We start from the raw sequence: 26,189 nt of genomic DNA, 5'->3' as shown, positions 1-26,189 counted from the left end.
TGAAAGGACTTGAAGTTCGTCGTGCATCAAACCTTGTCCTTCCGTAGTCAAGCAGCGACGACTGAGGTCCATATTGAGGTCAGGAAGGAGTGGAGCGGTAGGTGTCCTCAGAGAAGGAACGCTGTAACGGCAGGAAGTCACCTCAGTAGTAGCGTTGGCACATATGTACATCACGTAAATAAACTCACGTAAACAGTACATGAAGTTCTCGTGACTTGTGTAGCAACCCATTGACCGAGAGGGTGTCTTTTGCCTCCGGTTGGATACTGACATCGTCTTCCGACGCGTCAAGTAGAGTGTATCTGTTTTCTCGCCTCTGTTGACGTCCTGTTTTCGTACTTCAAGAACTGAGGTAATGCTAATGCACTACAAATGAGCAGTCGATGCGGAACGAATATCTTTCACAAGCTCGCTAGTAAAGCTTATTTGTTGTTCAACACGGCTCCCCTCTCGTGGTCGTTAACTGCGAGTAGCTCTTGTTTTCGTTCACGACTTTATTATCTGTGCATCACTTTCCAGTCTACCATGCACTACGATATGAATCGGATGCTTAAGAACACAGCCATTGGACTGCTGTCACGTAATGTACGTAAAGCTGATCCACCGGGTAGTGAGTCCAAGTAAGTTCGTACGGATGGGAAACCCACAGAGGATATCTCGTTATGCAACACATCCATCTCACCATCGACGGGCTTGTCCTTGTCCTGGATCCTTGCATTCACATAAGTTGCAGAAGAAAGTGGCATTCCTTGGAGTGTTTGTGTCAGCGAGGTCACAGGCTTAGCTATCCCCAGAGTCGCGAGCACAGCTAGGACTCAGCATCGGCATGGCATTCACAAAAGAACATGCATGTCGATTGTGGGATAATGCCACTCCAGCTTTCCTCTGTCCCTACTAATGGTTAAAATTCAGTGCATGGCCACTTCTATCGCATCTTCTACAACCTGCAACCTCACCCACAGCACTTTCTGCTAAAGAGCCTTTCTCCTTCCTCATTCAGAATGTCACCCACTCCCTTCCTCGTGGGCTTTGGCATAATGGGATTCCTCATGCATGTTTTTCGAAGTTTGCTAAGCAGTGGTGAAGTTCCTGTTGGCACTTACTGGCCAGCATTTTCGCAAGACAGTCTCTTATCGTGGATCAAGGCGATTAGAGATCAGGTATTTGACCTGCCTAGTGTTCTTTACAAAGGACATACAAAGGTATACAGGAATCTTTCTGATCTCTGCTCACGATTATATGATAACCTTTCGTGCCTGTGCGGAATGTCTCAAAAGCATATGCTATCAACACCGCACTAGATGGCCCTACGTTGCTGCTCCCATCAACATAGCTTCTCGCTTGGGACAAACATCTCAGCAGCTGGCGAACTTCATAGAGCGCGCTAACGAGCAGGTCGGATTGGATCACGTTATGTTCGACCCTTCCGTGGCTAGAAGTACACTAGCTTTCCGTGCCACCCTGAGGGTTCTGAGGATACATAGTCATTCTCTCGTCAAGGGCCTTGTCAAGGACGTACATCTGAGTTGCGACCAGGCTTTCGGTACGAATCAATCAGAGTGGACCAAGGTCAATCTGGTACAGAATGTATTCCGGGTACTGCACCAATGCTTCAACTGCATGCTAGTCGGAAGCTCGATCGGTACGTCCACGGTATCTGTTCACCATCACTGTGTGTTCTCTTCCTGTCGATCAAAACTGACTCAAGCATGTAGGCAATAACAGCGAATACCTGCGCAACACCTCCATCTATTCAACCCGCATATTCGCCGCTGGTTGTGCAGTGCAAGCCTGCCCTTCATTCACACGACCCTTTCTAGGAAGGCTCCTGCGAATCTTCACCAACCGATATGGCTCGAAGCTCAAATGCAATATAATCCCAGCTTACCAGGCTATTACGCAAAACATAGCTGATAAATCGTCGTCATTGGATGCAGAGCTCGAGACCACATATTTACGTTATTTCTTAGAAGGTTACAGTAGCTCCTCTCGGAGCAACCAAGCGTCGCTGGATACAGTTGTGACTTCGATCCTCGGCCTCAACGGTGCAGCGCAAGAGCAACTGAAGGTGGCCATCCCCGCATTGATTCTCAATCTGCTCTCAGCAGATGCCAGTGCCAACATAGTACAACTACTGCTAGACGAGGTACGAACCGCTGTATCCAGTTCCAAAAACACCGACATTGCATCCGCAGTCTTTACAGCAGACCGCCTACCCGTACTCGACAGCTGCCTCCGCGAAACACTCCGATTACACGGTCTGGACCTCCTCACCATGAAAAGAAGACTAATGGCAGACATCAAATTCGACGACACACTAACACTACCAAAAGGATGTCCCATCGCAATCGCATCCTACACCGTCCACCGCGATGAAACGCACTATCCCAACGCAGAAATATTCGACCCCTTTCGATTCTGCGAGAAGATACCGAACTCAAATTCCTACAAGAGCACACGCCCATCCTACGAGCCAGACGAGCACTACCTCGTCTTCGGAATCGGCCACCACGTAAGTCATCTTTATGTCGTCCTAACGCCCGGTATAGTCTGCTAACCCAAATTCTTTCAATCACCAGGCACGTCCAGGCAGAAAGTTTGCCTGCGCAATGATCAAGCTCACCTGCATACACCTGCTCATGAATTACGATGTAAAGCGACTCGATCACAGGCCGTCACAGCGGACTTTCGGACCTTTCAGGCAGGAAAGGACTGATACTGTTATTGAAGTGCGTAGGAAGACGGCACCAATGGGAAGGGAAGTAGATTGAATACGCAATCTCCTCTTCAATCAAGCTGCACAACATGTCGTGAGGTTTGAACCTGGTCGAAGACGCCTTTTTGCTTATACTAACTGTACAACGTACCTGTTCTTCTTCGTGGGTTCGTGCGATCGAATGAGTGGGTGGTTCGAGACCGTCATTTCAGTAGTTCGTTCTTACGTGACAATTCGATGGGTTCTTCCCATGATGAATGCAACATTACGGAAAATTGAGCTAAATATCGCAGAGAGAAAGACTGATATGATCTCCGTAATCATCTCGTTGTACAGTATAGCATGGTTGTTGGCTTCTTGTGTTTGATGTCAATCTTACATCCTTCAATCCCCACAATCTGACTACTCTTGCGCCAAAAGCTAAAGGACGTGTCCAACAAGCCTCTCTTTCGTCCTTTTTCCATAAAGGATCCCTACCTGGATGCCGCGTAAATTCTGTCAGCTCGTCCGAAAATGATCCACCGTAGACAGATTGCAACGCCGAGCCAACCCCTGCCATATACAAAACAAAGACCTAGAGTTCAGACGCCGAAACACCTTCGCATGATCAAGTGGTCTTCAAATTTGAAGTCGTCGTAAATAGTGCCAGTAATTATCGAAAGGATAGGCTGACAGGTGGATGAAATAAAACTAGTGTCGTAGCATGCGCTGCATCTCGATCCGTAATATACTGGGTTTTGTGCAATTCAAACAAGGCCAGAGCATGGACCATGGATTTTTGCAGGTCGCGTATGATTATAACAAGATCAAGTAGTTGCTTGGTGCAATACCTGTCTCGCCAGTGGACTTCTTTGCCTGCCACCACCTGCCACTCACGTCGGAAACCTCGAGTATTTCATGTTTGGAAAAGGATATTTCGTTCACGTCTTCCGGGTTTGCCTCGTAGCTGTAAATGGCCTTGGCGCGATAAGGATATTCTGTCGGTGGTTGAACCTCTTGTGTGGGTTGTGGAGTAGCAGCGATACCAGGCTGCGCAGATTGTGTGTTGATGGGACCGCCCGGATACCCGGATACAGGAGTGGAAGTCTCGAAACCGCTTAGCTGGGCGGAGGTATACATTTGTGGTGGTTGCGAAGCAGTAGTCTCGGGACGTTTGTAGGTATCCATGTTGCTCATGGTAGGGTAGTCGTGGCGGTCTTTGTGGAGGGCAAAGCCATCGACGAATTGTCTATGAGTGGCCTGAGGAGCGGATCCAAAGTAGAAGATCCAGATGATCTAGGGCGCTATCAGTGACGAGAGGAGCAAAGAGACAAGGGAAACGTACGGAAATCATGGATAGGAGAATGAAGCCAGCTGCAGCCGCTTGCATGGTCCCCGAGTTCTGGTAGATGAGAGTGCTGACGGCAGAGGTTGTCATGACCAGACCAGCCGCAAGGTATCCGACGATCTATCGACGGTTAGTCTTGTTACTGAGAGATATTGTATCAGACATACTGCGATGGCATAATGGTGAGAAGAGTCGGCCGCAAAAGTGATTGTTATTCCGACGATGCAGCATAACATATATGCGATGGTCCACCAAGCATATTTAGGATATTGGCCTTGGACGTCTGCTATGATTGAGGCGACGAATGTAATGAGCCATGCTAGCTAAGGGATATGTCAGAGTTTGTCCTCGGCGCAGTCAAGAGTTTGATCTTACTATGCCAATAGAGATTGTTGCCAACGCGAAAGGGTCTCCAATGATGTTGCTCGTGCTAGTCCTGCTACGCCTGGGAGCATTCATGTTGCGGTTGTTGTACGGCTTCTTCAGAGATGGAGAGTACAGCGATCTCTGACCACGCATGAAGAGATGCCGAGCCTGAAACAGTGACCTTTGGGCTCGATTTGGGCTTCAGTCGACGCGTTGGCCTAGTGTAGCATGTAGATGAAGAGGAACAGCGACGTCAAGACAAGGCTCGAGGGTTGTTTGAGGCTTGAAATGAGCAAGGAAGAGTCGAGCTTGCGTTTTGAGGCTCTCTCGATCGCGACACGCTATACCTGGGTCTTTATTTTGAGGGGTTTCGAGTCGTCGGGCGCTTCGGAAAGAGAGTGTCGAGAAGGTGTACAAAATAAATGTTGCAGTAGAATTGTTTCAGAAATAATCGCCGGTTGGTGAGCGGCTCTGGGGGAGAGTGAACAATAACGAAGGAGAGGCGTGACGAGTGGATGAGTTGCAACAGGACAGCAGTGCAGCAGCGCGCGGCGAGAGGAGTGCAGAAGGGAGGCTTGTTAGGCTCAGGAGCGTCGGCTGCTGCAAGTGGATTGGCAGCTTGGTGGAGCTCTTCCCTGTTGGTTGTGAATCGACTGGTTCCTGACCAAACTAGCTATTTAGAGACTGCAGGCTGGAGCCACCGTTTGACCATCCCTGCAAGTTCGACCTCCAGGACCATACATTTTGAATCCGTCCCAAAGTCTCGACTTCTTCCATGCCTGCTGCCGTTGCGAGCCATGAGGAGATCTACACACTCCAAGCTTGTGCTTACACACTACATATGCATGTCTTGAGATGCTCATCGCGGGGAAGATGTGCATCGGTCAATATGCCACACCTGAGGTTGCCACGTTTAACGAGAACACGAGGTACATGCATGCATCCAAGAAACATGTCTCTTGTGTACAAAGTCATTGTGTCAAGCGTTCAAAACGGTGCCAGTGTCAGTCTGTGATCTGGGCTACGATTCAGCAGAATGCTGGTCCATTTAATGATTAGCACAGATTTGTTGAAGAATTGTCCGACCGCGTGCTTAACGTTTGTCGATCGTTATTGGGCTCCGAGCGAGATCAGTTGATCTGCATTTGATTGAGGCCTCGTGAGCATCTTCAGAACCATTCTCTTGTCCTGATTCAGCGAATTCAGCAATTACTCCTGTAGAATATCTGTAGCGACTGTTCCGGCTAGAGTTATCGCACATGTGGGAGGAAGGAGTCTCCTGCATATCTCTGTTCCGTTGTGTTGAGTCCGTTCGTGCACAGCGATATTGACCCGGTTGTGAATTCAGTAATTATATCGACTTCTGAGCCCTAGACAGTAGTGGGGCCCCAAACGCGTCATGCAAGCAGTTTAGTTTGGCGCCGTAGCGCCTTGTTTGGCCGTATTTGCTGGATCTTTTGTGCTATGATTGTCCTGCGTTGGCTCGTCACTACAAGGCTTGCATTGTTTTTCTCATGGTGTTTGCTGTTGTTCAGCTAGCTTCTGCGGATGACCAAGATGTGAGAATGCGGGAAGAATTGATCTCGCTCATGCAAAGATGAATGTGACGCCAGACCAGCTGAAGTAATACAGGTGTCTCGTGGCTCATCAAATATTGATATCGCTAACTGTGAGCTAGCAAGTATACCACTGGCATGGCGAACTCGGGCATTCAGCCGAAGGCTGAAGACATTGACCTTGTCTGTTCCTTTGCTGGTATCGGTCGCGCTTCTGCCATTGTCCTGCTGAAGGTATGAAGGAGAGATGCAGCATGAGAAATTGTACTGAAGCATGCTATAGAAATGGCCAAACGCTGAGGATGCAGTGGCTCACTATTTTGACGACCCGAACGGGTCGGTACAAGAGGATGTGTGTATATACTGTTGCTCACTTCGCGCATGGACTGACTTTGCCTAGCTCGTCAGTCGACAATGGCAACCCCAGGACAATATACCGTGTGAGCATTTTCTCCTGCATCCTGTTCCCTACCTGCTGATGTTGACTTGAGCTTTTCGCATAGATGCCGACGATGTAGGCATGTCGCGTCCCCCCTCGCCGAAGAACTTTGTAGATCTGTCCGATTCTCATGCTCGAGGTACGATCTCAGCCGCTCTTCGATCTAGCTAACCCGAGAAAGCTATGCGCAATCCAACCGAAGACGACGAGTTGAGACAGGCTATGGCTGCCTCGATGAAAGACTTATCGGCGCAAGAGAATGGGACTACAACTGGTCAGCACTTTGGCCCCGCTCAACGTTCACATTACCCTCCCGAGCAGTGGGCTTTAGCACCTATGGCCTCAGCTCGAGAAGTCGTTGATCATCCACCACCTGCAGAAAGACAGAGGACACCTCCACAACCTGCCTTTTTGCGCGGCTCTCCACAGACTGGCTATATTGCACCTCTTCTTACCATCTACCACAGCATTTCTTTGGCACGCGAGGCTTTGTTACTGCCACCCTTACACGTTTTCGAGTATGGCTGCAATCCTGACTGGTGGTCCGGCACTTCGGACGAGAACTTCAAGTCCATGTCCATTCAGGAATCATCTGCAGAAGACGAGGACAGAAGGAAGTTCTCCGCAGAGATACAATGCCTGATGGCCTTCCTTGATGGGACTTCAAGGTCCTATGGCTCCGTCGACGCATTGTGTGATATGAACTACTACCGATACTTCCAAGCTGAGTCTCCCTATACAAAGCTATGTGAGGCCTGGCGCCGAGCAGCTGTCGATGAAGCGCCCAACGAGCCTCTCACGCAAATCTTCACTTCAGTCGCGGCTAGAGGCCCTGACGTTCAGGGCGCACTACCTGAAGAGAAGGATATGTTCCAGATCGAAGGTGCTCTGAGGGAAGCACGCTCCTTGACCGAAGTACTTGATAAGATCTTCTGGACTGACACCTGGCAACTGCCTATGGAGGATATTTGGATGGAGCGCTTCGGCCATATCGTGACCTTGCGCCTATTCAACGACGATCAGGGCGCAACAAAGCTAGGCATATCTCCTGTCGAAGAACTCTACCTAGATCGCTACACACCAGAATTACGCAGCGACCTCTTCCGGATGCGAACCCAGCGATATACTCTTCTGCGTGACATGGACAAGTTGAAAGTCAATCAGCAGAAAATCGTCCAAGTCCCTGGCTCAAGAGCAAATCAGCCACATATTGACGTCCGAAAAGCTCTCGAGGCAGCAAGAGACTTGGTCCCAGTAGCCGCAGACGATGCCATGCGCAAAGACAGTCAGCTAGTCGAAGTGGATGGCACGGCGGATGTCACTGAGCTCGACTCACAAATAAATGGTCTTCTTGCAGGTATTGATAAGAAACTGAACAGTCTGGAGCAGAAGAAGAGTGATCTCGAGGCTGAGATAAGGCGCGTCATGTCTGATCTCACTGATCCTCAGCATTCCTCGCTGGATTTAAAGCATAAATATGTCCTTCATGGTGCTTCCACCAAGCCAAACATCACGTACTTTCGCAAGCCCAACCACGACCTTTTGGGAATAGAGGGTGACCACAATCCCAGCGACACATGGCAGTGGTGGAGGACTGCTTGGGGTGAAAGTGCTCATTCACGAGCGAATGTCTCTAGAGAAGATGCGGGAGATGGACCTTTCTCGGTGACCAAGGTGACTATTCAAGAAGTCCTGGAATCTATCAAGAATGAGAACGACACAGCAGTTCTAGTATATGTTGACGAGACTGCAATCAACCACAAACCGGTCTCCTTGCCAGATTCACTGCGTCAATTCGTCGAGCAAGATAATCGAGCCTTTGAAGATGAACTGTCCCAGCAACATGGGCAGTCGACAGGTCGTGAACGGAGCTGGAGCAACGAAACGAACTCAACGGTCATGGAGGACAACAATCCTTTTGATGATCCAATCGCTTCGCTACGCGCACGAGATGCAACTCCTATGTCAACTAGTACAATCCGAAGTTTGAGTGGCCAACCGTCACCCAAGCGTCCACGCAGTTCCAACGATTCTATGGAAAACATTAACCTTATGGACGATGAGCCTCCAGCCTACGAAAGCGTGCCAGCAATGGAAATGTCCGAGAAAAAGAGTAACAAGATAGGCTACTTCGCCGAGCAGATGCTTCAGACCGCTGAGCAACACGAAGAAAAAGGTGGCTAGGCTGATAAGTAGTCCGTGGTGAAGGACATACTTGAGACAACCTACCAAAAAGCCAGTATCATTGACCTCGAGACAGCCTTGACAGGTATGCTTTGAGCTTGCGGTCTTCACTTTGCTGGCTTGCAGGTCTGGCACCTATGTGTCTGCCAGCTGTCTGCTGACAAGGTCTTCCCCGTACGATAGTTACAAAGAGGGCTACACAAGACTGTGTGTAACAGAGCGCAAATCTGCATACAAAAGTAGGATGCCAAGAAGCACAAGGCTATACAAAGAATTCCAGTCAACCTAGTACACGTGGAAGAACAGAACAGCCGATGAATCAGCCACATGTATAGGCAGGCGTGGTTGACATGCTTGACCAACCACAGATCCATCCTGACTCTGCATCACCACAATGTCAGTACGGGCTCTGGGTTGGAGGACAATTCTGTTGTGACACGCTTTGTCGCAAATTCAAAAGCTAGTGCCATGTCAAACACAGCAAATACATGCTCGCTTATAACCATGGTTCTTCAGTTGCTGAGAAGGTGAAGACTCGAGTGCTGAAGGAGATCCAGATTGTTTCCAGTCTCATGTCTCCAGGCACGGCATAACCTATACTTGGTCAATAATTAAAGTACAAAAATGGCGCCGAGCTATAGTCATCTTAAGCGAAGACAAGCTGATCTGACAGCGTCGCGAGGTGTACATGCACGTGCCAAGTATTCCAGCGGCGATCTTTTCCAGCATCGATTATCGGTTGTTGTCGCACGGCTTGCCGAAAAACTGGCAACAACCGGCAGACGCGCTAGTTAGAAACTAAATTCTATAGTGGAACCGTCGTCAACCATCCATGCTCGTTGCACGCTTGTGGAGGTGGTCTCTTCAGGCCCCGTCGTTCGCGCGGCTTGCCAGTGCTTTGCCCCGGAAAGCGCCTCGTCTGACGCTTGATTGCCTTGCCCATTCACAATGGTCTGTGACCCTTGTGCATCTTGTGATTCCCTACGACGGCAATATAGTGTCCATATAGTTTGACGACTTGGCAGGCATCCTAATCGACAACTGCTGCGGAAGCGAACAACAATCGGATGGCATAATACTCCTGAGCATGTGAGGTCTCTTTGGCCCCGCTATCAGGTAAGCCACCACTTTCGACCTTTCTGGCTCGAGGTTTTGCATGTTCGATCCGACGAAATAAAGCGCACCAGCTGCTACCCGGACTGCAAAGAGCCTGAAGCGCCTCAACCCTTGGATCGGTGCATCGACTGTACACATCGCTCTTGGAAGCGTGGTTAGCTATCTGTTCAGGCTACCCATCCGCTACTAGGCCCAGCAAGTTCATCAGTCCTTCTGCCTTATGCTGGGCCAAGCGCGAGCAACTGGCGGGTTGGTGGGGGTCCATGGCTGAACTTTAATGACTCTTGCGGCTGTTAGTCGTCCACAGGTCACGGCATGTTGGCTCCATATGCAAGCCACATTGAACCATGAGCACAATCGTACGAGCATCGGATTGGTTTGATTGAACGACTTGAAGGGACATCGCAAGTTAAATCGCTAGCTTTGCTTAGTCGCAAGCTTCGTTACTTATCGCTGCTATCGACTGGCCAGTTGGCGCCATCAGAATATCTCGCTTTCCTGCCAGACATGCTGGTCGCTTTCTCACTCCATCTCTGCTCGATCGCTGTTAGCAAGCCATCTTGTGTAACCCATCCTCCAACACTTCTCCGTGCTTCACTTCCAGATAGTCATGTTCTTATCGCTCGGATCCATGACATGATCGGTGGCTTCCTTGTGTTGTACAACAAACCTATCCATAATCTACAAAGAGCACGATATAATAGGTCGGCTGAGTGTCATTCATGAATCGAAGTTCTGCGCAGTTGTCACCCTCACGGCCAGAAACCTGAAGTCAACCCCGTCTGCCCTTGTAAACACTTAGCCAATCGAGGCTGTTGCGAAGAGACCAGCCAACACTCCCCCAAGGACTGGTCGCCTTTGCAGTTAACAACCAGCTCTCGAAATCGTCACAGATCACGCAACCTGGACTCAGTGTGCACAGCTTTTTCTGTCGCACTGGAGCTGGCGACGAAGACAGAGGGGACTGGGAACTACTTGCAGCTTTCAACGTAAGAGGATTCAGGACAAGTCGAAATACGTTTGCGCTGGATCATCTATGCCCTTCGCAGCACAGGTTAATGCTTACCTAGGTCGGCAACCTTGGGTTGATTCTTAGGTCGGAATGCTTGCGATGGGATCACGAGCACAATCTATCTTGCCGAGAACGACGTTAAACTCGGCGTCGTGTTTCTCAGAACATATGTCTTACGACGGTACAGATCGGCGTATGTCAAGCGCCAATGAAAGCCTCTATCTACCAACGTCCTTACTCCTTCGAAAGCTGCCGCTCAACACAACTCCTGAGGCTGTGAGGACGATGCTATTGTTTGCGAAAGATCTGCAAGAGGCAGATATTGTGTCCAATGATCGTGGTGATGACCAAAACTTTGCTACTGCTGTGGCTCGCTTCTCAACTATGATAGGTGCTACTGAGGCGCAAGCTATGCTCGATGGGAAACCAAATACTGAGGGCAATGCGACCATGATAGTCGAGATTACCTCGTCGCATGCATTAAGTGGTGGGCTACGGCGAAATACCATGGATCCAGCATTGTCCAGGCAGAATTCACTCGCGATTTCGTCACCAGGGAGATCTTCTAGGTACCATTTCGACTCAATGAACAGATTGCCCCAGTCTCCTGCTGTGCCCTCACCTGAGATACCACTTGCTGATGGTGGTGGCATGTTCCCAGCAAGGTTGCAACAACCATCACCCCGGAACGCACAGCTTCAGGACAGGACACGCGTCAGTGGAAAATCAGTCATCAGCGACGAGGGTGGTGATGAAGAGACTGATGGACTGCTGAGAGACCCAGTCGGCTACATGAGGAAAGGCAGCACACTCTCAGGTAGCCGACGCGGCAGTGGATATCGGCCATTGGTTCGAGAGTTTGACAACTTGTCCTTGAACACAAACATGGCAAGGACAGGGCCTGGCTCATTCGGTGGCCCTCGATCAGCAGTAACACATGGGCAGTCACCACGAACGCCGTTCTCTCCTGGTGGAACGCCATTCATGCAATCCAATCCATACATACGGCATAACTATCCACCTGTCAACCCTGCCGATCAAAATCCGCCGTGCAACACGTTGTATGTTGGCAATCTGCCGATGGACACGTCGGAAGATGAACTCAAGGCTATGTTCTCGAAGCAACGAGGATTCAAGAGATTATGTTTCCGTACCAAGCAGAACGGGCCGATGTGTTTTGTCGAATTCGAAGACGTATCATTTGCGACCAAAGCACTGAGCGAGCTCTATGGCGCACAATTACATAACAGTGTGAAGGGAGGCATCCGATTGAGCTTTTCCAAAAACCCTCTTGGGGTTAGATCTGGACAACTTGGGGGCGGTACTGGGCCTGCAACACCTTTGCATCCTTCTAGCTCAGCCTATGCCAACGGTATGCCAAAGATGTCGCCGGTAGGACTGTCGATAGCAAATGGACCACCTCCTGGTCTTTCTTCGCCAGGTGGGTACCCTGGCAATAGCAACAACCTGAATAATGGCTATGTAGGCCTGGGTATGCGCAATGCACCGTCCGCCTCCGGCTCTGAGGGAGGAACTGGTGTGTACCCTGACTACATGATGGGTCGATGATCCCTACGAAAGGATACCGCAGCTTTGTGTCTGGTTCTCTTGAACGGCATACACAAACAAGTGGATGTATGCTGTCGACATATCACAAATGGTCGATTGCACTTCATGAAGTTACGGATGGATGTTTTTCTGCATTTGGTGGCTGTCACGCGCGCTCCATAGCACAGGATTGTTTGGAAGGCATGATGACACGTTTGGTGCAGTAAGTAAGGTGGTGTTGGATGGGACCATCGTGGAATTTACATGGAGGAAGCGCTGGCATAGCATGATCTGTTTTATTAGATACCCTTTTCTTTCTCTTGACAAACGACAAACGTTCTGTAGCACATATAGTGATCCCGTAGTCTCTTCGATGATAATCTAATTTTGTTGGCTGTGCCAGATTTTGTTAAACCAGGGGATTGAGCTGTCGCAAGCAGTGTACTATTTGGCTATGGGTCACTTACAGTCTACTCTTTACAGGAGCACGCTCAGTCCGAGCGCACTACTACTTGCGACTTGCTATATTTTTCTTGCTCAAGAACCATTTGGTCAAAATCAGAGTTGCCCTGCACTAGGTGCTCTCAACGCCAGACAGCGATCGGCAAGCGTACAACATCTGTCCAGTCTTGCACTTTAACGTTCCTGCCATGCTTGAGCGAGCACAGAGCCGCCTCGGAAACAACAAATCAGGAAGTTCAGGTTCCGCAATCGGGCTTGCAACCAGGAATGGTCAACGTTTTTAGCAGGGATAGGCCTAACGAAAAACAGGACGGGGAAATTGAGCAGCCAGCAAAGCAGAGAGCTAAGAGACAAGCCACAGAAAGCGTTTTTTAGTGGTGTCTGCTGCTTTTTGCAGGATGCACAGCGCAATAGAATTCAACTGTCTCTCTTATCACTTCCTCGCTGAATATACGTAGAGTATCTCAAGCGTAGCATCAGCTGCTTGTGGTCATCAATTACAAGTTTATTATTCAGAAACAGTTCAATGGTTAAACAAAGCTTGGGCCCGCCGATGCGATGCCATTGAGAAAGTGGCTTAGCAGAACATCGTCCTGGTCCAGAAGAGAACAGCCTCAAGTCGCACCTGAGGCTGAAGATTTCCAAAGATCGCCAGCTTTTACGCCTATTACAGCTTCGATAGATCGACAGTACAGGACTGCTGTTCCAACTACTCCCACCACTCCCTCAACTGTTCCTTTCGACTTTCATACGACAGATACTGGTAGCAACTTCGGTCCGCAAACACCTTACAGCGAGACGGTGCCTGATCGAGAGCCTGTGACACCTGCAGCTGACTCGAGCCCCATCTCCGAAGCCATCCAAAGCTACGAGAAACCCAACACGTTCACCACTCCCAATCTTGGGCTCATTCCTCCCACACCAGATCAGCCGTCGCGACCACAGTCGCCATCTAACCAACCTGTTGCGGCTGAAGTTGACCGTCTTACCTCCCTGGCAGTGTCGCCAGCACTGACACCTGCCGCTTCTGTCTTTCCCGAGGATGTGCAGGATATAATGCAAAGAAAGATATGGGTCAAGCGGCAGGGTGCTTCGGCTACTCTTGTCAAAGTCAGCGATGATGACCTCGTCGACACTGTGCGAGATGTAATATTACAGAAGTATGCGAATTCGTTAGGTCGATCCATCGATTCGCCTGATATCAATCTCAAGATCGTATCAAGAGAGCAGTCCAACAAGAATGTACCACCAGAACGGATGCTAGGTCCCGAGGAGTATATTGGTCGTACGCTCGACTCATATTACCCCGGCGGACAAAGTATCGATGAGGCTCTCATCATAGAGGTACCACAGAGGAGGACCCCGAAACCGAGTCCAAGAGTTGGAAACCATCATCCGCTCGGTTATGTCTACTACGATGACCACAGACCAAGCGAGGGAGCCAGAGAATATTTTCCCCCTATGGCCGTCCACAGCCCACACTTGGCCAATCATGCTGTTCACTCAGTACCAATAAATGGTCCGCATATGGGACCACACAGCATGGCTGTCCTGACCACTGGCCAGCTCCCACCTCTGCCTAGCCCTGGCGGCCATAATCGCAGGGAACGAAAACCAAAGCGACCAGAGTACGTTAGGCAGCATACTAGTAGTCCTACCATCTTGCATTCTACTCAACCACATTCTAACGGTAAGGCAGGAACCACCTCCGCACAACTTCGAGCTCTACTAACACAAGTCTGATAGACCTCCCCAAACAAACGCTGCCTAATGGTATCTCCTCTCAACTACCCATGCCGACTCCTCCTGCCCAGGCTGGGGACCACAGACCAACCATCACACCTCCAAGAACCACAAGTCCACATCCCTCGAAATCCTCCAAAAGAAAGAACAAGGGTGGTCCCACAAGATCGATTAATGGTGAACCTCCACCACCCTCGAAGCCACAACAACCTGGAACACTAGATGGGAATGTTCCTCCCATCAATGTCCTCATTGTTGAGGACAATCCTATCAACCTAAGGCTGCTCGAGCAGTTCATGAGACGTCTGAAGGTGCGCTGGTCAACAGCAATGAACGGTCGTGAGGCTGTCGATACTTGGCGTAAAGGAGGATTTCACTTGGTGCTCATGGATATCCAGCTTCCAGTAATGAATGGGCTGGAAGCTACTAAAGAGATTCGACGGCTCGAGGGCGTGAATGGAATTGGTCTGGGTCTACTTGGGGGTCAGACAGCGAATGGTGGTAACAGGGTTGGGCAAAACGTTGACTCAGCGGACAGATTGGCCGACATGAGCCTTTTTAAATCGCCTGTTATCATCGTCGCTCTAACTGCAAGCTCCCTTCAGAGTGATCGGCACGAAGCTCTGGCCGTGGGCTGCAACGACTTCCTCACCAAGCCCGTCACTTTACCCTGGATGTTGAGAAAGGTCACCGAATGGGGTTGCATGCAAGCACTGATCGACTTCGAAGGCTGGCGACAGTGGAAAGCAAATGCCGAGAACAAAGATAATGGCCTGACTGAGGAGCAGAAGAAGCTCAAAGAGAAAGAGGAAAAGGCCAAGCAAAAAGCCGCCCTAAAGGCTATGTTCGCAGCCCCACCCCCAAGCAGGAAGGAGAAAGAACCCGCCAAGGAAAGTGAGAAAGATGAGAAGAAGGAGGTGGCGGAACGAGAGCCTCTTGATTCTCAATCAGGTCTATCAAGCAGAAAGACTTCGACCAGTAACGCGACTACGTCTACGGGTGCTTTGCCGCCTCGAGGAGGGAGAAGTGTGCGAGGTAGTAGTGGGAGCGGTACCGTACTGGAAACACACCAGGAAGAACTCGAGGAGTGAACAAGCAAGAGGTTGAACTAACAGCTATACGTCGACCCACCTTCCCTGGACATCAGACTCGACAGCACTTTTCCTTCGTATTTCAGACCCCATTGAAAGCGCTATACACGAAACTCGGAGTTGTGAGAGGATTCATTGTGAGCGTTGAATGTTGAATCTGCCCCTAAAATCGATCCTGGGGCAAACGGATCGTGCACGATCACTTGTGGTCAGCATCTTCCGTATGACTATCAACAGGCAGAAATCGGTGGTTGTGATTGAGCTGATATATATATCCTTATATTATAGTAGTAAATAATGAATATTGAGCGTATGCACTTCTGCATCGCGATGCGATGCCTGGTCTCTTGCTATTTTATTCACCGTGTCTCGCATAACGCCGATCAGCGGTTTGAGTGGAGTACTGACAATCTTCCAAACGCGTCCACCTCTCGCGTCTCTCTTTTGTACCTCAAACAGCGAACGATATGCTCGGCCAGTGTTTGCAACGCTCACTACATTCGAAGAACACTTTGTCTACCTGGTGTCCAACGGCTTCCAGATCAGGTAAGACAGCTTATATTCCGTGATATGTCTACCAACGCTTCTGAACGATTGCGAGGTACATGTGCCCAGAGTCAAGGAGTAGTAGACACCGAGGGAGCAAACGCGTGGAGGCAAAGCTAAGTGAAGCTTACGAACGTCATCCTTGACGTTAGTGATCTTAAGGGCGTGGTCGTGCCTGTCAGACTGAGAAGTTTCACCATGCACCAGTCTCAGAGGTAGGCACGATGCGACGGACTACCACTATAAAAGTTCTCAAACGTTTGTTTCTGTGCGCCTAAACCTACGCATTGCTCACTTCCCTCACCTCGACAAACTATGGTTTTCCTACGAAGATAATTCTTGAACCTACTAGGTGACACAATGCAAATGAAATGTGACTGCACTGACAGAGAGCATACAGCCTAGATCAAATCGTATCAACCATTCACGCTTTGTTTGACGTATCCGAGGAACTATTGCTGACATGATCAGTGGTGGGAGTGAAGAATAGAAGCTCAATCTAGGCCGGTTGCTCGCCTTCGTCTTCACTTCATTCATTTTTGCTTACCAACAGTACAGAGTCAATCTAGAGTCCATATACCTTATGTACCTCCTCATATTTTTACCAACTACGTGTCTTGACACACAAACTGAGCCTCTTTCACGATGGCTTCATTCGGTCCTCATCCTCTCCCAGCTAGCAATGCCACGCTCAATACTGAGCCGTATTACATAAATACCTATCGGTCACTTCTACTCTCCGTTCATACCATAGCCATGTTAGTGCAAGCAGTGGCTGTCACTTGCTCAGTTTTGGCTCTCTGGCCCGCATCCTGTATTTGAAGAGGCATATGTACCGGCGTTCATGCTCTCCCGGACTATCTTGAGACCACCATCTGGTGTACATCGTACAATACTTGTCTCAAACATAGATCTACCACGATGAGTCCCGCCACAGCCGACATGACGCCGACCTCAATAACACAAAAGTGGAAGAAGATGTGGGACAGAAAGCAAGCTCTGAAAGACTATCTCGATCTACCTGACAAAGACATCAAGCAGATCTATCGAACCCGCAAATACCAACTCTGGCTCGAGAAATATTCCAAGGCTTGCGAGCAGTATCCTCTCCTGATAGATAGGCTGTTTCGAAATAGTGTTGAGTTCACTAAGCTGGCGGGTATGATTGATCAACAGGACGATGCTGCTTTGAATAACGAGATTGAACGGCAATCCCCGACCTATGAAGCTGAACAGATTCGGAACACTGTGCGTATTCTGTTTAGGCTATACCAAATCGAGAAGCGGGAAGGATTTCTCAAGAAGAATGATCTCACAGCACGTCAAAGAGCATGCCTCATCTTGGCTCTGATGGAAGATTTTTCTAACGACCAAGAAGAAAAGCTGACTGCTAAGAAGCTGAAAGATGCGCAAGAGAACGACAACGCTAACAGTATATGAACCATACTGGGCGAGGTGGTCAACGATATTCCCAGACAGGTGCTGCCGAAATGCAAGAGTGTCTTTGACTTCTCACATTGCGACTCTCCATACAAGAAAAGCCGAACTACCATACAAGATCGAAACGAAGTCGTTGCCACAGCGCAACTTGCCCAGCATGCATCTAGTGTAAACTCCAGCCAGGATTTACGAAGGAAGACACCACACACCAATCTTCCTCCAGCTGTGCTCGCACGGAAAGTCGACGCCGCCTATCAGAGCCAGGCACAAACAGATCGGACAGAAGAGGAGGAACAGTCGGCACCAGAAGTATCACCAGACGCCGACTCGGAAACGGAGAAGCCGTCTTACACCTATGCTCAGCTCATCAAAATGGCGATCCAGGAGTCTTCAGAGAAACGTCTTCCATCTAGCGAAATAATTGACTGGATCAAAAACAAATTTCCCTACTACGAAAAGCATGCTACCGGGAACTGGCAACGTACCATTCGCAATACACTGTCATCCCACAAGGATTTTATGCAGCAAGGAAAACTTGAAGATGGCAAGAGAGGCAACTACTGGATCATCGGGTCTACGGCAGGCATCACACCCTCCGCACCTAGTCATACAAGTGCAGACGAACGTAGCGGTGCTGCCAAGGAGTCAACAGGAGAAGAAACATTTGAAGAGGCCCAAACCCCATCCGCTACTCGGAACCGACGCAGCATGACAGAGGATACCGTTGTGAGCGATGGCGACCCCAAGGAACAAACCCTACCTCGAGCTGCGGTAAATGTTGCAGAAGATGCCGAGACTGTTGTTGGAGGCGAGCACGTGTCAGACGACGCATCTAGCCAAATACGACCCAGTGTACGAGCGCCAGTCAACAAAGAAGTTTCTCAAGCTTCGAGAGATGTTGTAAGAGCTCAAGCGCATAGCAAATTCGCGAAGAAGGAGCATGAAGAAGCAAAACAAAAAGTGGCAGTTGCCAAGGCAGAGCTCGGCGAACTCGAGCAATGCGAAGGTGAGATTGCGGACGCAGTAGATGAATTCAGATTGTCCATAGGCAAACTCAAAGCTGGTCTTGTGCCATCTCGAACTCCAAGAGAACAGGGGCGTATCTATCCACGATTCATACAGATCTGCGATGAGGCTTTGGCTGCTGCTGAGGAGGAAGTTCCCAAAGTTGGACGGGATAGAGACGATGTGGTCACGAAAAAGAAACAGGCTGAAAAGGCTGAGGGAGAGGCACACGTCAAGATGCTAAAGGCCATTGAGAGGGAAAAGCAGGCAGTCAAATTATTCGAGGCCACTGAACGTTTCGAAGCGGCTAAGCGGAGCCTGGAGATTGCACAGAATGAATTCGAGGAATCCAGCCCTGTGCGCAGACCTCGCAAATCCTAGGTCTGGTTTCCAAGATGTCAATCACAAACAACCACAGAGTTCTCCTGCTCTTGCTGTAAATGACCTCTCCAACCATTCCAGTATTTCAAAATATTCCGTTTTCAAAAAGTGAATCTCAGCTTCCTTGCATGCATTCTCGTACTAATCGCCTAATGCACCATCACTCCCTACTCCTCATAACCTTCTCGCACAACTCGTGTACTTTCTTATTCGCGGCATCTCTCCTGCTTGCAGCCTCATCACAACATCGCTGAGCTCTTGTAAGCGCAGCCTCAGCACGGTCATGTTCCTCCCTCGCAGCAGCGGCATTAGCCAAGGCATGTGAGAGCTCAGTCTGCGCTATGTCCTTGCTGATGGTGGCTCGTTGTTGTTGTTGTTGTCGTGATGCTGCGCTGGTATGCGACTGGGATGTATTATTCATGCCGCTTGCCAGCAGTTTCCCACTTGTGAAACGCAGTGTGAGGATAGCTCGTGGTCTTTGTTGGGGTTTGGTTGGGTTATTGCTTGGTGTAGTTGTAGCATGCTCTTCATCGTCTAAAACAATGATTGGTGGTGGTGGTGGCTTCTGCTTTTCGGGGAATTGGTCGTGCTGGGGGGTGTTGATTTGGCCCCTGTGGTTATTGCTGGGTTGATCGTAGCAGTTTTCCTCGTCGTCGTCATCGCCGTCCTCTTCTTCTTCCTCCTCTAATATCTCTGAATCCTCTGAACTCTCGCTCTGTTGCTGTTCGTCCTCGTCATCCTCCTCATATTCTTCATCCGATTCAAGCCAGAAGGAGTAGTAATCCGGTTCGCAATAGTTGGGTGATCCTCGCGTCGTCCTGCGAGGTAGTGCTTGGTTCGACCTTTTGTTGATGCGTGTAGATCGACGTCTGACTTTTGAATCTGGGTCAAGAGATACTCCATCACAATACTGTGACCAATTTCGCTTTGTAGCCATGACTGTTCAGTCTCGCAAGGAGGTCAAGATCTAGACAGTTGGACGAAGTATGTGATCCTGGTGGAGCGTGCATATGAGATATCTCGAGTGCCAGGCTTGCATTAGAAGAGTTATGGGGCGAAGACCTGTTTATGGGTAATCTTTACTGCCAATCGGTAGCAGGACCATCGAAGAAGGTGAAAGAAGCCAGGTATACGTGACACTGTGTAGGTATCGAGTAAAGGTATAAAGTGAAAAGGCACGCTCTGACCTGAACTTCAACAACAGTAGCAGGGAAGTAGGGCCTGAACGAACTCCTCTGGGAGCTTAGGACTTCAACGAATCTGATTAGTCTATCTCGCCCAACGAACGTCAGTAAAATGCACATACATAAACTCAAATCTACCAATTTCATCAACACCAGATCTCATCCAACTCCATGCTCGCTTACTGACTCATCTGAAATCGACAAATTCGTATTGGCCACAAAGTAGGTTTGCTGTAAATGTTCACCTCCTGCTCATACACAGTCACGTATGTCCTTTTCTCGTTATGTCTCCTCGCCTCTCAACTATGTGGGGTGAGATGGTATACTTCGACAGATAGTCTCCTTGGTTTCATCGTGGTAATGATCATCTTCAAGTCGCGGCTTCTTCATGGTCGATTCTTTCCAGTATCATCTCTTGTCATGTAGAGTAACCAAGAATTTGTCGTCAATCTATAGGCTCACTCTGTGATCGTGTCTCAGTGCATCGTTGTATATTCTCAGAAATCCTGGAAAGCGATATCCCAGTCCTTTCTCATCTCGTCGGTATACTTACCGCGTCCGCCCTCGCTTTCTTCGACATCCTCAGGTGGATCGGGATACTCGTCAAAATTACCAGCATCTCCTGCCCACTCCACCCTAGGAACGATGGGACCTCTTCTCCGTCTGTAGTAGATCTCATCCCAATTGACACCATCAAAAAAATGGTGCTGCATGACTCTCTTACTGCCACCAGCTATGTGGCCGAGTCGTTCGGAAGGATCCGTTTTGCAAAGGGCTAAGATGAAATCTCGTGCTACTCGTGGGATATGCAGACTATGCCGTCCGTGAGCAGGATTAGCGACCGGGAAACGGATATGGCCCTGTACGATCTGCTCGTAGATACGCATTGGGTTCTGATCCCAGAATGGAGGCTGTCCTATAAGCATTTCGTAGACGAGGATACCAAGAGCCCACCAGTCCACTGCAGTGCCATGACCGGTATTACGGATGACTTCTGGGGCTAGATATTCAGGTGTGCCGCAGAGAGTATACGTGACTCCATACCCATGTTTGTCATGTGTTTGTTGAGACTGTGAGTTCTGACCACCAGCACCAGCAGAGCCATTAGATTGACTTGGTAAGGAAGACGTCGACTGCAATTCGAGCGAAGAATCTTGCGGCGGGTTTGGATTCGGAGGCAGGTATTTTGCAAAGCCAAAATCGACTAGCTTGAGATGTCCATCTCCATCAAGGAGGATATTTTCGGGCTTTAGATCGCGGTAGGCAACATTTTGTACGTCGTGTAAATATGCCAAAATCAATGTGATCTCGGCAGCATAGAACTGCACTGTGGGGAAAGGAAACCTCCTTGCTCTTCGCAGATAAGAGAATATCTCACCTCCTGGAGTGTATTCCAGCAGCATGTATAGCGAGTGTGAGTCAGAGAAGGACGCCAGCATCTCTGTTATGAAAGGATGCCCCGCGACAGCTGCAAGGACATTGCGCTCGTTGCGCACATGTTCGACCTGCTTTAGCTTGACCACGTCTACCTTCTTGAGCACCTTCAGCGCAAAGACCTTGTTGCGATCTTCTGGCTTCTGGGTATGTTTGAACCTGCATAGCCAAACTCTTGCAAACGTGCCGGTGCCCAACGTTTGAAGCAATTCGAAATCCGAGAATTTCAGGGTACTGGAGGAGAAGCCTGCACCCTTAGCATTGGGATCATTAGAAATTTGCTCAGCTGGTGGTGGATCTTCTTTGGCTCTTTTCTCGACGGTTTTTATGATTGCATCCTTGCTGTATTGTCTGCTGGGGTGTGGATGGCTCGCACTGCGGGTATTGTGTTGAGGTGTAGCTGAGCGCAAGATCTGTCTGTGGCCTTGGGCGGAAAGAGCTCGTTGCGACTGCTGGCGCGGCGGCTGCAGGTTCGCTGAGGTATTGCTCATCGGAGGAAAGCTCAACAATGTGGTCGGACGTTGTGTTATTGTGCTGGCGCTGCAGGCAGTTGTCAAAGGTCAGGCATCACTAACGCAAATCTCAATGCGATCAAGAATATAAAGCTGATTAGATTGGGCTACTCGTATATGTCATGCATGATCAAGCCACACGAGCAATAGAAAATGTAAACGTATAGTCGCTGACTGGCAGGAAGTTACAGGTAGCTCATGTCTTGGTTCGGGTCTTGGATCTGGACAGAATTGTCGAAGAGAACATGCACAACGCTCCCAATGATTTTCAGCAGTGCTCTGGCGTAATGGCTGTGGAGTTTGCTGTCCACTCTAAATTGGGACTCGATTTGGATCGAATAGCCCGGGTGGGCTGTTTGAGCTCTGGTTCCATGTTTTATAAGCCTTCAGTAGTTAGGTGGAGCTCCTGTCGATTCAGACTGTTGGAAGTGAAAGACTTCGAGAACGAGCACTGTTGAAGCTACAACTAGCATTCGAACGATTTTGAGCAGTCGCGACGCGATTGTTTCATTTTGGTCGCCAGCCCGCAGTGTCGTATTCTGCTCGTTTCATGATGCACAATATCTGTGTGTAACAAGAGGCAGCCATAGCCTCCCTACGGGGCATGCATCTGCACCTAATTTGCAAATTTTGTGGATCCAAGGCATTTCGAATTGAGGTGACCAGCCAGCTGAAAAGTTTTCAGTGCTCCATCAATATACGATCCGTGTGGGATGAGAATTGAACACGTTAGGTTTTCCGTCGGAGCGTCGATAACGATTGGGACCAGCCGTGCTCGGTTGAAGAATGAAATATCGTGTGAAGCGGCAAAGAGGATGTTGAGGATATACATTCTATATCTAGTTCTTCCTGATCGCACCAAGTACCCATATCTGATACCTACACCTCATTCTCTAAATTCGTGACTGAAATCATAACCATCATACCGGAACTCCACGCTATGCTTTTCTGGCACAAAGACCAACACACCACGACATTGAGGATCCTGATCAAGCATCAACATTCTCTTTTTTGCTGGGAATCTCGTCGATGGGCTTCCACGACCCTTCGAACTCATGCTTGACGAATGCCATTGGATGGTCTGGCTCTTCAGCGCCCATCTGTCCCACACCAGGGCTGAAGCTAGTGATTGGAAGGACCACGACGTCGCCTATTTTCTTGTGTGCCACAATATTGAAGAAGTCCTGGGCGGTAATATTTTGAGATTCTGAGTCAAACTCAAAGTAGTCGTGGTTGTTGAAATAGTCGAAAATGGTATCTGTCCAGATCGCGGGTCCTGTGAACTCCACGATGCTGATGTTCTTCGGCTCTTTACCGTGCCGCAGATCTCCTCGTGCTTTCAGCTCTAGTGCCGTTTCTGTGATTCTGGTCACAATATCTCGTAGTACAGGATGTCCTGGTTTGGCTTGCATGGTCCACTGGCAGAACTGGATCCTTCTGGAGTACCAGATAGCCCAGTCATCTCTATCAGGGTCTGCCTCAATGCCTACCACGAGTCCGACAGTGGCTTGATCAAGATGGGGAGGTAGCCACTCTATAGCTGGTTTGAGAGCTTGAGTATCGATGTCCGAGTATATGCCTCCTCTTGCCAGCAGAATCAGATACCTGAAGAAATCAGCTTTCAATACAGGCACAGGCATGGCTGCATATGCCTCGGCGACTTCTGGCACAGAGGCATAGAGATATCTGATCAAGTGTTCAGCCGCTAGGTCCGAGATGACCTCGTGGACAAAACCTGGGTGTTTCTCAGTCCAGGATGCTTCGAGAGGACGGAGATGTTCTTCGAATGCGCCAGATGCAGGACCGACTTTCCACGTCTGCCATATATACATAGGAAATTTCCCTTCGATGTCATAGGGGAAGAAGTGTTCCAATCTCTTTCTTAGAGGTTGGGAGGTAATGTCGAATAGAACTTGTTGCTCCTTGTTCGCAGTCGATGCAGAAGACGAAAATCCGGAATTTTTTTGTTTTTGTGTCGACTGTATGGATCCAATAACTGCGCTCTGCGAGGTAGTGACATGGTAGATTAGGAAGAGAACCATAAGCACTAGGGCCGAAAGTAGGGCTCTTCGTGAAGACCACATCGCTCGAAAGTTCAGTGTCGTACGGAAAAGCAGCAGGCGCCTTGAAAAATGGTAGTTGCTAGAGTAATCAAAGCTTATGATTGCGTGTGTGTTTTCTTTGTTACGGATGCCATCAGTGACAGCATTCTCTATTCGTTTTCATCACTAAAGGCCTGGGAATCTGGTGAATGGCTTTTGTACTGCTGATATACAGAATCGAGGAAGTGGTAGATGGGATTTGAGGTTTTGGCAGGAGTTGCGACCGAGGAAATGGAGTGACAATTCTACATCCAGTCTGGCTAATGTTCAGGAAAGGTTCAGGAAAGCACATATTGTACATATATCCATGCCCATGCGTCAAAGACAAAATGAGCTAAAAATGCACCAGGCGTCGACGAAATCCACGCTTCGTTTAATGCTAGTGGACCTCCACTTTATCCAAGCCCTTCTGCAGGAGGCCAGGGTTGGTTTGGAGAATATTTTCCGGGCAGCAGCAGCAACAGCTCGCAAACACTGTGAATCGACACGTGCTTGTCGACCCCTAGTTCTAACGGCCCGGCTTGCTTTTCTATTTTCGTGGTTTCGGAGATATCGAAGGGTGCAGAAGTCTGTCTCCTTTCTGCAGGTCCACGAACAGACGCGAATACAGTGGTGTGGCTCCAGAAGCTGGATTAACGACTACGCTTAAACCCCATAATGCAGTTTACAGGATGATTAGACTCTGATTGTCTCCCGATACTGAGTGCCACTTCAGATCTCCCTTAGAACATAGAGTTCTCATGCACGACACATGCTCAAGCTGCACCGCAGTCCGATCTTCTTCACTTGCGGTTCATCTGGCAAAATAAGCATTGTTGGGTCAGACCGTCAGCGAGTCGCTTCCTACCGGATAAGGATCCTCAGCTCGCCCTCTTGGCTAGTTTACGGCATTCAGAGGCGGACATTGCTGGTCACCCCCTGGCCCGTGCTTGATTAGATAAGACGGAAAGAGTTTACACTGCAGTCGATGTTTTCTGAATAGCCTCGACAGAACGATGTCGAGTCAGTCTCAGACAAGAAGCTGCTTGACTAGCTTGCGCGTGTCTCAAGCATACTTCTGAGTGGAAAGAATCGCTCTTTATAAGAATGCGAAAAGGGATTTCGCGACAAGGTATACTACGTACTCCGTACTCATCCTTCAGTACACGACTGAAAAGTGCGTTCCAGTGTACCAGAGTGTGTCGTCTTGAAGTTGCAATGGCTCTCACTCGCTAAAGTTCATGCATGTTAGTTCTGTAGATGACAATTAACCTGCCTGTACGTGGTGCTCTCTTGTTGCAATGGCTTTGTGATGTAGGTGCGCAACTAGAACCTGTCAGCCAGGCTCAAGGCTCATCTTTCTCATCACTTCGTTCGTATAATGATAAGACACGACGGGTAATCTTATTGTTCTGGCTGAAATGTTTGGCGAGGCTTTCGGTGTTTTCCTCCCATTGATCACTAATAGACATGCTGCAGTAATTCTGAAAGTCTGAATATCTCTCAGTAGAACATCAGAAGTTCAACAAGCACACATGGCTCGAAGATTGGGAAGATAAGGCTCAGCTTTGTGGACGAGGAAGATGGACGAAGATGCCTGGGGCTCGTGCGGCGGTCCGGAAGGCGAATTTCAGGCATCCAACTGACGCAAGCATGGCACCATGGCATTTCCAAAATTTCGGATGCCAGGTTAAACTTTGTACACCCGAGAAGCACTTCCCGTAACCTCGTCCCTCCAACTGCGTGTACCAGAGCTGGGTGTATATGAGGACGTAACTCAGAATGGCAATATCGACCTCACGAGGAGTAGAGATTGCAACACGCTTGCTAGGACGAGGTCGTCTCAATGTCAACATTCACAGCTGCACACCCAGAGAGCAACGGCTGCTCTGGCACAATCGCACTTTACAGCTTCCACGCTCAAGTAACGTCCGGAAGTTCTCAATACAAATATACAGGAAACAGCAAGCTCAAGCGCATGCAACAGAAATAGTTGAAGAAGGTTCCCAGCCGACATGGCAGCAGACACAATCGTCCAACCCCGCG

The 26,189-nt window shown here is 49.2% G+C and overlaps 9 protein-coding genes across 9 annotated transcripts; 5 read left to right on the top strand and 4 right to left on the bottom strand.

Moving 5' to 3' along the window:
• Positions 1–1,620: 1,620 nt before the first annotated feature.
• Positions 1,621–2,557, top strand: LTR64_005796 (uncharacterized protein; the record flags this gene model as incomplete). Its single annotated transcript, XM_064900134.1, has 2 exons — positions 1,621–1,642; positions 1,716–2,557. 2 exons carry the CDS (start codon positions 1,621–1,623, stop codon positions 2,555–2,557), a joined length of 864 nt encoding a protein of 287 aa, XP_064753446.1.
• A 954-nt stretch (positions 2,558–3,511) lies between these two features.
• SHO1 (Transmembrane osmosensor) lies at positions 3,512–4,562 on the bottom strand (the record flags this gene model as incomplete). Its single annotated transcript, XM_064900133.1, has 4 exons — positions 3,512–3,991; positions 4,041–4,163; positions 4,211–4,366; positions 4,419–4,562. The coding sequence occupies 4 exons, from the start codon at positions 4,560–4,562 to the stop codon at positions 3,512–3,514; spliced, it is 903 nt and encodes a 300-aa protein (XP_064753445.1).
• Positions 4,563–6,103: 1,541 nt separating this feature from the next.
• Positions 6,104–8,588, top strand: LTR64_005794 (uncharacterized protein; the record flags this gene model as incomplete). The annotated part of the gene is made up of 5 exons (XM_064900132.1): positions 6,104–6,199; positions 6,249–6,317; positions 6,366–6,405; positions 6,457–6,543; positions 6,586–8,588. The coding sequence occupies 5 exons, from the start codon at positions 6,104–6,106 to the stop codon at positions 8,586–8,588; spliced, it is 2,295 nt and encodes a 764-aa protein (XP_064753444.1).
• A 2,296-nt stretch (positions 8,589–10,884) lies between these two features.
• On the top strand, positions 10,885–12,285 carry WHI3 (cell cycle RNA binding protein whi3; the record flags this gene model as incomplete). The annotated part of the gene is made up of 1 exon (XM_064900131.1): positions 10,885–12,285. The coding sequence occupies one exon, from the start codon at positions 10,885–10,887 to the stop codon at positions 12,283–12,285; it is 1,401 nt and encodes a 466-aa protein (XP_064753443.1).
• Positions 12,286–13,284: 999 nt separating this feature from the next.
• Positions 13,285–15,560, top strand: MgSsk1 (Two-component response regulator SSK1p; the record flags this gene model as incomplete). Its single annotated transcript, XM_064900130.1, has 2 exons — positions 13,285–14,416; positions 14,473–15,560. The coding sequence occupies 2 exons, from the start codon at positions 13,285–13,287 to the stop codon at positions 15,558–15,560; spliced, it is 2,220 nt and encodes a 739-aa protein (XP_064753442.1).
• Positions 15,561–17,027: 1,467 nt separating this feature from the next.
• fkh-8 (Forkhead domain) lies at positions 17,028–18,932 on the top strand (the record flags this gene model as incomplete). The annotated part of the gene is made up of 2 exons (XM_064900129.1): positions 17,028–17,538; positions 17,665–18,932. 2 exons carry the CDS (start codon positions 17,028–17,030, stop codon positions 18,930–18,932), a joined length of 1,779 nt encoding a protein of 592 aa, XP_064753441.1.
• Positions 18,933–19,092: 160 nt separating this feature from the next.
• LTR64_005790 (uncharacterized protein) lies at positions 19,093–19,869 on the bottom strand (the record flags this gene model as incomplete). Its single annotated transcript, XM_064900128.1, has 1 exon — positions 19,093–19,869. The coding sequence occupies one exon, from the start codon at positions 19,867–19,869 to the stop codon at positions 19,093–19,095; it is 777 nt and encodes a 258-aa protein (XP_064753440.1).
• Positions 19,870–20,613: 744 nt separating this feature from the next.
• Positions 20,614–22,041, bottom strand: PKA4 (cytochrome c oxidase subunit 1; the record flags this gene model as incomplete). The annotated part of the gene is made up of 2 exons (XM_064900127.1): positions 20,614–21,443; positions 21,495–22,041. 2 exons carry the CDS (start codon positions 22,039–22,041, stop codon positions 20,614–20,616), a joined length of 1,377 nt encoding a protein of 458 aa, XP_064753439.1.
• Positions 22,042–23,051: 1,010 nt separating this feature from the next.
• och1 (alpha-1,6-mannosyltransferase Och1) lies at positions 23,052–24,146 on the bottom strand (the record flags this gene model as incomplete). The annotated part of the gene is made up of 1 exon (XM_064900126.1): positions 23,052–24,146. One exon carries the CDS (start codon positions 24,144–24,146, stop codon positions 23,052–23,054), a length of 1,095 nt encoding a protein of 364 aa, XP_064753438.1.
• Positions 24,147–26,189: the final 2,043 nt, after the last annotated feature.

This window comes from Lithohypha guttulata (genome assembly GCF_036872675.1).
Source record: "Lithohypha guttulata strain CCFEE 5908 chromosome Unknown scaffold_4, whole genome shotgun sequence".
Classification (NCBI taxonomy): Eukaryota; Fungi; Ascomycota; class Eurotiomycetes; order Chaetothyriales; family Trichomeriaceae; genus Lithohypha; species Lithohypha guttulata.
Note: the sequence above shows the minus strand (reverse complement) of the source record. Positions and strands in the feature narration are given on the sequence as shown.